Consider the following 13,194-nt stretch of genomic DNA (forward strand, 5'->3'; position numbering starts at 1 on the left):
CCACAGTAGACCAGCAGAGACGACCTCAGTAGAAGAAGAAGAAGAAGAAGAGAAGAAGTCCCAAAAGAAATCCAGAGAATCCAAACAACGTGTTGTATGAGCGGCACGTGTGACTTGACTTCTTGATGAATTTTTAATATTTGGACTGGTTTACTGTCATTGAACACGAACCAAAATGGGGCGGAAAGCTAAGTTTGCTGAGGAGGTCGTTCAGAAAAAAGGGCCAGGACGTAAATCTAGAAAGCAAAAAGATCCTGAAATTCCAAAAGTTGAAGGCAAGTGCTTGGTTATGTTTTTCTTTCTATTAGTTTCATCTAGATAGTCAAGAATTGCATTTACTTCTTTCAGATGCCATTTTCATTCTCAGTTGTGTCATTTTTATTCAATTATTGGTGTAATTAATAATTTCATTTGCCAATCTATCCCTTTTAGGCAGCGGGGTTACTAAGAGACTTAGTAGCAATCAAAAGAAACGTATGAAAAAGAGAGCAATGAAAGTTCAGGAAGTTGTTGACAAAAAGAACGCTCAGGCTGAAAAACGGAAACTTCTTAATCTCAAAATTAAGGAACAACAAGCATCCAAAAAGATGGAGCCGAAAGACGGTGCACTGAAAGTTCTGAAAGCACCACCTAGCAAAGCACCTAAACCACTGCAGGCCAGCAATGGTATGTGCTTAAAGTTCCTCATGTGACTGAAATCTTCTCTTAAGTGACGTAATAATCTTTGTAATCTTTATAATTCGAACTTTTCCAGGCAAAGTGAAGAAACCCGTTCAGTATCATTCATCGTCAGAGGATGAAAGTGACGAGGAGACAGCTGAAAGTGACCAAGATAGTTCAGAAGAAGAAAATTCCAAAGGTTTCACAGATGATAACAGCTCTTGGCTGAAGCCGGTCTCCAAGAAGCTCCCAGCTAAAATACTTTCATCTAAAGATGAGAGTGATGAGGAGGAAGAAGAGGAGGAGGAGGATGATGACGATGATGATGATGATGATGATGGGAGCGATGAGCTGGAAGAAGAGGAGGGGGATGGTGAAGAATTAGAAGAAGAAGAGGAGGAGGAGGACGATGATGATGATATGGGTGAGGAGGAGGAAAGTGATGGGGGTGAGGAGGAGGAAAGTGAAGATGATAGTGAAGGTAATGAAAATAGTTCTCCAGTGTTGAAGAAAGGAAAGAAGGAATCAGTCTCTGTGCAGAGTCTAGACATGGATTCTGATGACTCAGACGAAGACAATGATGATTATGGGTCAGACTCTGAAGAGGCAGCTGAAAGTAAAGATGATGAAAGTGATGAGGATATGCTCCCCATTGAAAAGAAGGCCAAAAAGCTAAAGAAGAAACAAGAAAAGGATGAGTAAGTTCAGTTCTTTGCCGCCTGAAACTTGAGTTATAAATGTTAGTGTTTGTTGACAATTATTTTTCTTCTTTACAGTAAACTTGCAGAAGAGGAATTGCAGCTTAATATTGCCAGCCAAGATGTCTTTGCTTTTCCCACTGAGGAGGAAATCAAGAAGCCTAAGGACTTACAAGATGTGCAACAGCGTATTAAGGATGTTATAACTGTGTTGAATGATTACAAACGTTTACACCAAGACGGCAGGTGAGTATTCTATTTATGTGGAATTTTTAGTTGCATGAATTTAGAAACAAACTTCTCTTATCTATCATACTTTCTTTTTTGTTTCAGATCCCGATCAGAATATACTGATCTCTTGAGACAAGATCTGTGTACGTACTACAGTTACAATGATTTCCTGATGGAAAAGCTGATGCAAGTTTTTCAGCTGTCTGACCTTTTGGAGTTTCTAGAAGCTAGTGAAGTTCAGAGACCTCTCACAATAAGAGTTAACAGTCTTAAAGCAAGAAGAAAAGATGTGGCACAAGTAATAATAACTTAATTATTTCTGTTTTGTGTTTATATTACGTTTTTTTTTTAAGTTGTTTTTAATTTGTTTATTAGGCTTTAATCAACAGAGGAGTTAATCTTGACCCCCTTGGTAAGTGGACAAAAGTTGGACTGGTTGTTTATTCATCTCAGGTACCTATTGGTGCGACTCCTGAGTACTTGGCTGGCCATTATATTATTCAGGTAACTAATTATAATGAGTGGGTTGTCCATTCAATCAATGTACTTTGTGCTTCAGTTTCTTGAGCTACCTCATTTATTTTCCATTTAATAACTTCTTTTTATCTTTTAGGGTGCCTCTAGTATGCTGCCTGTAATGGCATTGGCACCTAAAGAAAATGAACGAATACTTGATATGGCATCAGCTCCTGGCGGAAAAGCATCTCACATTGGTATGTTGAGCACAATTCTTAAATTTGCATTTTGCTCCTTAACTAATCTTAGGTTTTAAAAGAACTTTAAGAGAGTCCTGATCAATTTTTGTTTGGTCTGCTCCACATTATTATAGCTGCTGCTATGAAAAACACTGGAGTCTTATTTGCAAATGATGCCAACAAAGATCGCACCAAAGCTGTTGTTGGAAATTTCCACCGCCTTGGAGTGGTTAACAGTGTTATAACCTGCTATGATGGTAGAAAGATTCCCAATGTATGTTCTCAGTAACTTTTACTACTTTTATATTCAGATTCCCCAACTATCATTCATATTTTAATTTGAATATTTTTCAGGTTATTCAAGGATTTGACCGTGTTCTACTAGATGCACCATGCACAGGTACTGGAGTTGTGTCAAAGGACCCCAGTGTGAAAACCAATAAGGATGAAACCGACATCCAGAGATGTTGCACACTTCAAAGAGAACTATTACTTGCTGCCATTGATTGTTTAAATGCTCGTTCCTCATCTGGTGGTTATTTAGTATACTCAACCTGTTCTGTTCTTGTAAGGAATCACTAAGTTCATTTCTCAGTCGCTTAAATGTTTTGAACTTGCTATTCATACACACTTCACATTTTGGCTTAGGTTGAAGAAAATGAATGGGTCATTGACTATGCCTTAAAAAAGAGAGCAGTTCGCCTTGTTCCCACTGGTCTTGACTTTGGAACAGAAGGGTTCACCAAATTCAGGCACTTAAGGTAAGTCTGCTCATTGTCTGTCTTTCCTGTATCAGTTAATTTTCATGTCTACAGTCTACTTTATTTATTTTCTTGTAGGTTCCATCCATCGTTAAATTTGACTCGCCGCTTTTATCCTCATACGCACAACATGGATGGCTTCTTTGTTGCTAAACTCCAAAAACTTAGTAATACAATTCCTAAGACTCTTAGTTCAGATGGAACTGAAGGGGAGGTTTCTGTAGACAACAGTGATGAAGAAAATAATGACTCTAAAAAGTCAGAAAAATCTAAGAAGAAAGACAAAAAGAAGAAACCAGCTCAACAAGAGTCGCAAAATGGCAAATCACCCAACAGCTCTCCAACTAAAAATGACAACAAAAAGGTCAAAAAAGAAAAAAAGAAAAATGGAAAGAATACCACTAGTTCAACTATTATTAATGAACAAAGTCCAAGTTTAAGCCCTGGCGTAGATAAACAAAAGCAAGGTGTCAGTGTTACAAAGCAAAAAACTAAATTAAAAAATAAGGCTAAAAAAGTTAAATCCCCAGGTAACAAAATGTCAAAAAGTCAAAGTCCTGGTGGTAAAAAGAAGAGAAACTCTAATTCTGTGAGCTCTGATGTAAGTACAGGAAAATCTCCCAACAAGAAATTGAGAAAATAGGTCAATTAGATTGTTCAATATGTCTCCAGATAAGAGCCAAACAAGTGCCTTTGCAAATCATTTAATAAATTTTGTTGTGTTCTATTAAACAAGCGTTTATCTTAACCTCACTCCCACCACTGCTCCATTTCACCATGTCACCATTTCTGTTAACCTTTTCTTCTCTGCAATAATAAGTGCTCATTCTCGTCAATTTCTGCATGTCAGTAGAGATCCTAAGCAAGAAAATGCATTCAAGATTCAAGATAAAGAATTTATTAAACCCCAAAGCTCCCTGTACATCTATTTTCATTGAATTTCTTATCTAAATCACAGCAGCTACAATTTTCCAGCAATAAGGGTTTTTTAATCTTTACACAAAGCTCACAAATTTTTCTAACATGTCAGGTACTAAAGTAAATATATTTTTAATGTCTGATTTGGTAAATGTGTAGTTTTGATTCTAGGAATTTTTGGTGAGACTTGCTTAAATTGAAACTTGATTGAAAGATGAGTGTTTTTGAACTATGTATAATTTAGGTTTAATGTGTGCGCACATGCTACAACATCTCTAACTGCTCATGGAATATTAAATTTAAGAAATAGAGCTGCCTTAAGTACAGTATAAACTCCCTAATATGATAACTATTCTACTGTTGTATTAAGTACAAAGGGCATCATAGGAAACCTACGGCAAGCCAAAATAGTTGCAGAAAATGAATAGAACATCTTTTACTGCTGTATGCAACTGCTCTCCAACTTGAGTGGAACAAAAATTGTTTGCTTGAAGCATGAGAGGTAATACTTGACAATAATTATATGTAGAAAAGTGTATTACGTATTTTACAGACCCTACTTGTTAATGAAGCTTAATGTATATAAAAATATTCATTGTGATATTTACAGATGCAGCATATGCCCTAGGTAAAGCAAGTAAAGCAAGATATTTAAATGTGTGTTACTAGGAAGAAACTATGTACCTAAGCATTAAAAAAAAATCTTGAAGTTTTGGAAAGAATTAATGGAGTTAGTTCAACATTTTTTTCTTAGGCCCTCAACGCCCCTCAGTTTTGAGGAGTAGTTTGCATTTGCCTTTCATTTTTTCTGGTTTGTTCGAGCTAACTGGGGGGAAGGACCGAACCGGTATGGATGCAGCATATAATGTCACAAAAATTTCATCGCACTGCATCAGATTGGGAGCTATTAAACGCAACGTTTATATTATCATTATCATTTGGAGTAGTTTTGGTGTATGTGTGTGTAATGGTGACACCCCTATCTCCTCTTTCATTCACCATACAGAGCATTTGTCTGCCGGGTTCATCGGGGAGCCAAGTGGACAGTCGAAGGCTTCGGCGAAGTCGTTGGAGTTGGAGAGCGGTCCGAGGACCCGGATGGGCCCCGGCGGGTGCACGGACGAGCGCACCTTGCTCAGAGCGTCCTCGGGCCGCATCGACCCGCACCAGATCTGGGCGTAGTTGAGGAAGAATAGCTGGTTGTGCGTCAAGTTGATGCCAGGAAGGCGAGGCTCTTCGCCGTGCTTGGCAACCCATTTCCGGTAAGCCTGCAACCCACATTTAGAAAATTATGGAGAAGAGTACCCCACAACCCTACAGTAGCGTCAGTGCATCGATGCACACCAAAATCCGCTTAAGATCCCACAGTTTCAGCGTGTTTTGTGCGTAAAATGCGGCTTTGATGCGCATTAAATTTGCTATGAATACGGGACCTATTATGCCCATTTTCATGCTCCCTGGCCTGTGGATGAACGTTACTCGAGGAGACGTCACTGCCTAGTAAGCGAGTTCGACAATCGACACAAGGAAGCGTGAGGTCCTTGCCCCGAAATGAAAAAGAAAGTGTTCTGATTTCGTCATCACATACTGTGGATCACGCAAGCTGGCCGATAATCGTGGCTGCCCTGGGGATGTAGCGCTTAGCGCCTGCAACGAGCTGGTTAGGCCAACCCGCCAAGCACCCATGTTGAGCCGGCGGCCCGCCCTGCCCTGCGAGCTGCGAGCGTCTCTATTGGGGGCTCGGGGATCATGAACCTTGGGCCAAAAGAGGCCTCGTGGTTAGTCAAGTCAAGTCAAAAGGGCGTCACGCCGAGGACCGTTCACACTGCGGGGCGTAATAAAAAAAATCCTTTTACTGACGCGGAATGATTGTTTGAGACCGCCGTTGTCGGCGATGTTCTCCCCCTGCGTCATGCGGCCGTTGATGAAGGAGGTGATGTCCGGCAGCCTGTAGCGGTTGTACTGGTCCACGATGCACTGCGCGCGCTCCCGGAACGCGCGCACCGTCGCGTTGTTCCACCACTGCATCAGGTTGCCGTCCTTGTCAAACTGGCGGCCTGATGGGCGAAAGGCGGACGTCAGCTCACTTTTGAACACACGTGTCAACTTCTGCTGCCAGCTGCCGGGCTCACTGCTCACCTTTGTCATCGAAGCCGTGCGTTATCTCGTGACCGATGACGACCCCGATGCCTCCGTAGTTGAGCGACTTGGGGAAGTACTTGGAGTAGAAGAGGGGTTGGAGGATGCCGGCGGGGAACACTGCAACATGAGACACAGAGTGTAAGACAGTCCCTTTTGAAACTGTCCGCACCAGAACGGGGCGGACTCGTCGCCACGGCCGCGCATCCCTGCAAATTACGAACTTATGTCGTTTTTGTTCGGGTTGTAGAAAGCGTTGACGACGACGGGCTCCGTGGACCACTTGTCCCTGTTCACCGGCTGGCGCAGGTTCTGAAAGTTGTGGTACGCCTCGTAGCGGAGCACATTGAGGATGTTGACCAGGAACTGGCCAGGAGTCACGTTCAGCTGCGGGGGCACACGGAGAGAGTGAGGAGCACGGCGAAGGTGCCAAGGGGGGTGCGAGACCGTGCGAGACGTTATACCATGATGTACTCCTGGTTGAGCTCGGCCGGGTTGGTCAGCATGTCAGGGTACCCGATCCGCTCGTTCATCGCGTCCGCCTTCTCCTTGGCCACGGCCCTGGTCTCGTCGTCCATCCAGGCGTTCTCCGCCAGCAGCTCGTTGAAAGCGCCTCGGATGTTGTGGATCATCTCGAGCGCCGTTTCCTGCCGACATGGAGGGTGGCGCGGGCTTGTGCGGAGCGCGAAGCAAACGAGAACCCCAGTTGGAGGGAGAAGGCAGCCTGTAGGTTTACCTTGCTCTCGTGGTTGAAGTTGTCCCGGATGAAGAGCGCGCCCACGGCCATGCCCAGCTTCTTGTTGGTCAGCTCGACGCACTGCGCCCAGCGCGGCCGCTCCGACAGTATGCCGTGCAGCACCCGCCGGAACTCGACCCGCTTAGACGCGTACTCGTCAATCATGTGCGGGATGACGGTCATGACGAGGCGCCAGAGCACGTAATTGTGCACCACTCTGCAAGTGGTTGTTTGAAAGTCATATTTGCGTTTGAGACTAAGTGCTTGCGGAGGGATTGCGTTTCTCAAGGCAGGTGCACTCACCTCCTGTCGGTTTCGGCCAGGATCTTGCCCATGGACCTGAAGTACGGCAGGCCGTAACAGACGACGGGCTCCTCCCTCGAGATGTCGGTCTTGAGCACCGTCTTGAGGAACAGGTGCCAGTCGAGCTCAGGTACGTCCTCTTGGAGGCGCCACAGCGGCAGCTGCTGGTAGTTGAGGGAGGTGTCGTGGCGGTCCGCCTCTGGGAGCGAGGCCTGTGGGTGGGTGGGTAAGTCAGAATACAGATAGAGCGTTCACTAAAGTCAATAAAGCATTGCCAGGCGGAGTTCGGTCGTGGCACCAGCTCCACCACCACCTTACCTCGGCCAGGCGCTTCTCGAAGTTGATGACCTCTGTGATCTCCTGCGCCACGGTGGCCTTGTCCGCGCCCATGAGCATGGCCACCTCCGTGACGTACTTGTGGTAGGCCTTAATTTCGGTCTCGGTGCTTGTCTTGAGGTAGTAGTCCCTGGAGGGGAGTGCCAACTGCAACTGGTCCAGCTGGGGAGCACGAAACAATGGTCACTACTTGCATACCTCCCCCCCCCCACACACACACACACGCGCGCACTCACCTGGAGAATGTTCACTGAAGAGTTCTTGTCGTCGGGACCAACCCACTGCTGGAAGAGCACGCCTTCGCTCAGTTCTCTGAGGCGGCCCAGGAGCACCTCTAGCGGGTACTCGGGGGGCTTCCACCCGGGCACGGTCACGGGCCACCCGCCAAGCGAGGTCAGCACCTTCTTCAGGGGCACGTCGCCCACCTTCCGAATCTGGTCTGCAGACAGAATAGAAACGGTGTTCCACCTTAACTGCTCGCGCTCTCGCCCTTCCCCTTCCCCTTATCCCACCAGCTTCTTGCTGTATATTTGCCGGTTCGCTCTTGGGCGAGCGGATATTAAGTTTCGACGCGCACGCATGAAATGTTAATTCTCATCTCCTGCCAGCTCCGTCTCACTGCCCCCTCCCCCCACGCCCCGGTCTTCTCCTCCCCCTCTCTTTCTGGTCCGACGTTTACTCACTCAGGTCCATGCACGACTTGTAGAAGATCTTGGCCTTCTTCGTGGCGTTGGAGTCGTTGACGTTGACGTCCTCGTCGAGGATGCCCTTGAGGATGTGGTTGAGCTGCTCGGCGAGGACCTCAAACGTGCTGATGGACGACCTGTCCTCAGGGATGAGGTGCCGCTTGTTCCAGGACCCGCACGCGTACTGGAAGAAGTCCTGGCACGGCGAGGCGGAGCGGTCCATGGCGGACAGCAGCGAGGCGGCTGGAACCGAGCCCGAGCCGGCGAAATCAGTCGAGGGCCGCGGGTTATTTCGCTTCATTTCGCTCCCTTCGCGAATCGTTTCTTAACCGCGCCGTTATTATTTCAGACCATTTCGCGATCATTCCCCGAACAGCAAATGAGCGCACGACTTGATATCTTCGCAAAGTGGTGGGGGCGCGGCGGGGTCAACACAACACGGCGCACAAGTCGCCCGGTGACGACGCGGTCCTGGGCTTGATGCCCGGGTGCCAACGGCTCTGACAGGCCTTAAAGGGCCATTCGTTATCGGCCCCGCCGTGTGCTCTGCAACGTGAACAGAGTCCTCCTCGACTCTGCTCAGCCCCCCTCCCCCCTCTCTTTCTCCCACTGCTGCACACATTGAGTCGCGCCCTCCCTCCACTCCATTCAGGGCACCCAGCTTTTTGTTTGGAATCCTCCCTGCTGCCGCTCGGCTTGTCCTGCCCAGGCCGAGCCCCTGTTGTGGTGGTGGTGGTGGTGGAGGTGGTGGTCCAGCTCACCCCCACCCCCTCATCCCGAGGCAGCCCATCGCTGGTGTTAGTGGGGCTATTTTTACGCGCTTTGTTCTGTCGGCCCAATCGGCCAGGGTTGGTCCATAGCGCCCGCGGCGCCCGCCCGGTGCCTCCACCCCGACCTCCCGGCCCTCCACAGCCACACTGCTCACGTTCTCATCAGCTGCACTCTCGTCGACGTGATGGTGCGCGGCGAGGCCGGGCGAGGCCTCCCCTGCCTACCCGAGCCGCACCGCCGCCCGCTGCTACCACAGCGGTACCGCGGGGCCCGGTGAGCCGGGACAGGGGTGGGTGGCCCAGGGCCATTATGAAACGCACCGGGCTGGAAGTTAATTCCGAGTCGTCGCCCTGCTCCTTTCTAGTGCCCCTCCCTCCACCACCCCTCCTCCCCTCCTTGCACTCCCCCCCCCCTCTACCCCCGTCTCGTCAGCACGCTGCCATTTCTGCTGCCTCTGCGCGCGGCCCTGGCTGCGGGCCCCTCAAATTCCCTCCACCTAAGTGGCACCGGCCGGCACCCCCGCGTGACCCTCTACTTCAGCACTAGGGGTCCCAAGCCGAGGGGAGGGGACGCGGTGGGGAGACCCGGCCGGCGGGGTGGAGGAGGAGTGGCATAATTGCCTTCACTCTTCACTGTTATAACTTGAGGTGCTCTGAGACAGACATTCCGCTTGGTTTGGCGTTGTGCCGCAGGAAATTTAGCGCCCTGGGCAGGGCCTAATATCTCCTTTAGCAATAAGTGAAAGAGACGAGGAATCGAACACATATGAGATGGGAAATGCCGTTTGTATACAAAAGGACCGGTCCTGTGCTAACACAGTGACTAACGACTAAAGTTCATTTTGCGTTTTTGAAGGGGTGTTTAGGGAGAAAGGGGGAAATTTTCAAAGGTTAGGATCGTCTTTTGATATGAAAATGAAACGCAACGGAAAGTGGAGTGGATTTCCCCCTTTCTCACCGCTGGGCATTACAGTACCGGATGTAACTATGAATACGCAGCAGTGTTGCGGGATTGCATACTCAATATGGCCGCAGGGGCCATGGCTCCTTACGGGTGTAAAGAGTAGGCAAACCCGCAACACTGCTGCGCATTCACAGTCACACCCGGTACACATTCGGTAATCGTCGGTGGCCGCTGCTGGGGTTATGCGACAGAGTTCGGCAACAGGTGTGGAGCTCGAATCTCGGGCCCTTGGCTGGGCGGCCTCCGTATTCGAGGCGAGGCGACCCTCACACCGGAGTTGGGAAAGGGGAGGGGAGGAGGGGGGGTTCGCAAACGCGAGAATAGAACGTTAGAACGCCCGATTTGTGATTTGGAAGGTCGAGGAAGCCATCGTGGTCCTCGCTGCTGGGTCCACCCCCCCCCCCCCACTCTCACAGCGTTATCGAACATCGGATACAAATCAAAGACACATAAATTCATTAAAAACACCTTGCGAATCCCCGAGGCAGGCCTGTAACGCTTGTGTTCTGCGGCGGCAGAGGGGTCCCGGTCCCCTTGTCCCCTTCTTTCCCCTACTTGGCGCTAATGTCCCGCAGAGATAGTAGTCGATTTACCCCTCCCCCCCTCCCGAGCCACGCGCCTGTGCTCGCCGGCTAGGTCCGCCTTGAGGCAGGTGGCCAATTTATAGATCGGACGTAAATCTCCGGGCTAAACCTGACGCTCTCTCTACAGTGTTTGTTGGTCCCGGCCGCGTTCGCCCGCCCCGCCCCGCCTTGCCCCGCTCCGCCCTGCCCCGCACCGCCTTCCGCCGCCCTGCCGTGTGGGGATTAAAGGGGTCTGGAGGGGTTCACTTCAGCGTTACGGCCGAGGGGCGTGGCGGGGCGGGCGCCTGCGGACGGTTAGCAGTAGAACGGCCACAGGGGTTGTAGAGGAACGCGTGGCGTGGTGAGCGCTCTCACAAACACACACATGCAGGAGCACACACGCTTCGGCGCGACACACACGCACGCGCGCGCACACACACGCACACACACACACAAACTTCATGCACCAGCGCTTAATGGCCTCTACCGACGACACTGCCGCGCGGGATCAAGGGCGTGACTGCGAAACTAAATGCTTCGCGGCCTCGTGGTGGGGGAAGCGTGGCGCGGCGGGGGGCGAAGGAGCAGGGCGCCCGCCTGGCGCACGCTGCTGTACCGCACGGGCGGCCGGTGGTACCCGCCCGGGTGTGCTCGGCAGGGTTCGGAGTAACTTGTAACAGTAACAGTAAGTTACCGGTAACGAGTTCCTTTTTTGGGTAACGGTAACAGTAACTCTTACTTTTCTCAGTTTCGGTAACTGTAACGGTAACTGGTTACCTATTTTCCGGTAACGATATCAGTAAATCGTCGTTACCGTTACTTTTCAAAGCGACAGCGCACGGCGGTTCTCCTTTCTACGCAACTCCGCCCCAACTGCGTATTCCCGTCCTCCGATTTTCTTGGAATGTCTTTGTTTTGTCACTACTCTGCTCACATGTGTTTCGGGCGGGAGAGAGGGGGGGGGGGCAGAAAAAAAATTAGGGACAGGCAAGCAAAAGTGGCTGGCCAGGCGTCCGGACCCCGGAACCAACCCTGACCTTGCTCCTGCTGCTTTCTGTGCGCAAACAGACAAGTCACAATACCACCAGATGAGTTTGGGGGAGGAGGGGGGGGGCGTGCGAGAGCATCGATGTACTTGTCTCTCTCATGCATAGGCTGCAAGTGGAGGCAGACGGAGACGGAGGCAGGTAGTGCGGGTGGGACACTCGGATGCGGACTGTCGACGTCGACCGGGCGGGGAGGGAGACGGGTCGGGGCCCGGGCCGGCCGTGCTAGGAACAAAAGGCGTGAAAGTACGGGCGAGGCCTGGTGGACCCCAGCCGGCCGGCATCAGCAGCTATTCGACCTTCCGATGATCCCTAAAAGCGTAAATGAGAAGAGGCCGACAGCATTTCTGTATCCTGGGCCGCCTTGATACGGGGGTGTTTTGAAAGAAAAAGGCCGTGTGGTAATTTTGTGCCCCCCCCCCTCCCCCTCTGCCCCGGTCCGGCAGGTCGTCGCCACCCCGCGAGCCAGCGCAATGCGCGGCGTGGTGGCAGGGAAGCCCAGGATGGGTAGGGGGGCCCTGTTATGAATATGTGTCTGTTTTTGCAATAGGATTGCATTACTGCAAGATAATAATGTAAAATAAAATGTAAATTTTTTAGAACTATTTGAATTTAAAAAACAAAACAATCTATTTTGTTTACGGTGTAGTAATAGTAAAGTAACGAGTTACAAATTTTGGGGTAACGGTAACGTAACTAGTTACTTTTTTGGGGACGGTAGCGGTAACGGTAACTAGTTCTCAATTGACGGCGAGGTAACAGTAACGGTAACGATTACTTTTTTTCAAGTAACTTTCCGAACCCTGGTGCTCGGCGGGGCGGAGCGCCCGCGGACCGGTGGATAGGCCGCCCGCCGCACAGCGGCGTGCGCCGGGCGCCAGGACGCCGTCCAGAGCACGCGCACCCCTCAAGGAAGCACTCGCAGGACATGACTCACCGGTTCTGACGCACTCCTCCGACAGGCAGGTGTGAGACTCGGGTCCTGTGTGGGGCAGCAACAAATGTCGTTAGAGAAACAGCATAATTTATCGTTTGTCCAGGACGGGTAAAGAAGGAAGGAAAACGTTGTTTCACGACCATGGCGGCGCGGCGGCCGGTCCATATAAATACATGAAACCGATTCGGGCATGACAATCGGTCCACTCTTGCCGATCATCTGGATAGTTTTTCTTCAAAAACAAGATTGTCATTGTTACACCTTGAAACAAGTTTGCAGTTGTACCATGTAGCAAATACACAATAGGAAATCTGCTAGATCCTGGTCAGTTTGCTGTAGTGTAACTAGCAGGGCAGAGCACTTATGAGTATTTACCATCCTTTCTTTCTTCTACACCACACTGATTTTATATTTTTATTTTTTAAACCACTGCTCGTACAACACTAAAAATAAATATTTTTTTTACCGGACATTATTGGATCCTGTTTTCTCCTCGTAAAAGTGTAAAATAAAATAAATGACAGGTAAATAACAGCGATGACCGCGAGAGCGAGTGAAGCACGGCTCTCCGGGGGCCACCACGGTGCCGTGCCGGGGGCCTTGTGACGCCCCGCCCCGCCCCACCTTGCCACGCCCCGACAAAGACGGATCCCACCTGCGCCTGTGGTTGCTGGCGAGCTGCCCCGGCCTGCCAGCCGTGCGCGGCACACGGTGTGGTCCATGTGTGAGTCCCTCGGGGGCTCAGGGCGGG

General features: G+C 50.0%; 2 protein-coding genes across 2 annotated transcripts in view; one reads left to right on the forward strand and one right to left on the reverse strand.

The window, feature by feature from the left end:
* The first annotated feature begins 60 nt into the window (after window positions 1–60).
* On the forward strand, window positions 61–3,780 carry LOC113211566 (uncharacterized). Its single transcript, XM_052274084.1, has 11 exons — window positions 61–279; window positions 437–666; window positions 755–1,358; window positions 1,437–1,604; window positions 1,692–1,887; window positions 1,965–2,093; window positions 2,203–2,302; window positions 2,419–2,558; window positions 2,639–2,851; window positions 2,933–3,045; window positions 3,124–3,780. Exons 1-11 carry the CDS (start codon window positions 176–178, stop codon window positions 3,686–3,688), a joined length of 2,562 nt encoding a protein of 853 aa, XP_052130044.1. The 5' UTR covers window positions 61–175; the 3' UTR covers window positions 3,689–3,780.
* Window positions 3,781–3,927: 147 nt separating this feature from the next.
* Window positions 3,928–13,194, reverse strand: part of LOC113215556 (neprilysin-1-like) — a 24,494-nt gene continuing 15,227 nt past the window's right edge. The window contains exons 4-14 of the mRNA XM_052274082.1: window positions 12,444–12,488; window positions 8,161–8,406; window positions 7,714–7,916; window positions 7,460–7,639; window positions 7,142–7,353; window positions 6,839–7,055; window positions 6,567–6,749; window positions 6,327–6,489; window positions 6,103–6,222; window positions 5,824–6,020; window positions 3,928–5,231 (exon numbers count right to left, since the gene is read on the reverse strand). Of these exons, the coding sequence (XP_052130042.1) occupies window positions 4,959–5,231; window positions 5,824–6,020; window positions 6,103–6,222; window positions 6,327–6,489; window positions 6,567–6,749; window positions 6,839–7,055; window positions 7,142–7,353; window positions 7,460–7,639; window positions 7,714–7,916; window positions 8,161–8,406; window positions 12,444–12,488 (2,039 nt within the window). The 3' untranslated portion in view covers window positions 3,928–4,958. The remainder of the gene's footprint in view (window positions 5,232–5,823; window positions 6,021–6,102; window positions 6,223–6,326; window positions 6,490–6,566; window positions 6,750–6,838; window positions 7,056–7,141; window positions 7,354–7,459; window positions 7,640–7,713; window positions 7,917–8,160; window positions 8,407–12,443; window positions 12,489–13,194) is intronic.

This window comes from Frankliniella occidentalis, unplaced genomic scaffold (assembly GCF_000697945.3).
Source record: "Frankliniella occidentalis isolate FOCC.00 unplaced genomic scaffold, Focc_3.1 Scaffold334, whole genome shotgun sequence".
NCBI classification, from domain to species: Eukaryota; Metazoa; Arthropoda; class Insecta; order Thysanoptera; family Thripidae; genus Frankliniella; species Frankliniella occidentalis.

Coding starts and splice junctions, on each gene's coding strand:
- LOC113211566 (XM_052274084.1), top strand. CDS start 176: ATGGGGCGGAAAGCTAAGTTTGCTGAGGAGGTCGTTCAGAAAAAAGGG. Junction 667..754: donor ACCACTGCAGGCCAGCAATG/GTATGTGCTTAA, acceptor GAACTTTTCCAG/GCAAAGTGAAGAAACCCGTT. Junction 1,359..1,436: donor AAGAAACAAGAAAAGGATGA/GTAAGTTCAGTT, acceptor TCTTCTTTACAG/TAAACTTGCAGAAGAGGAAT.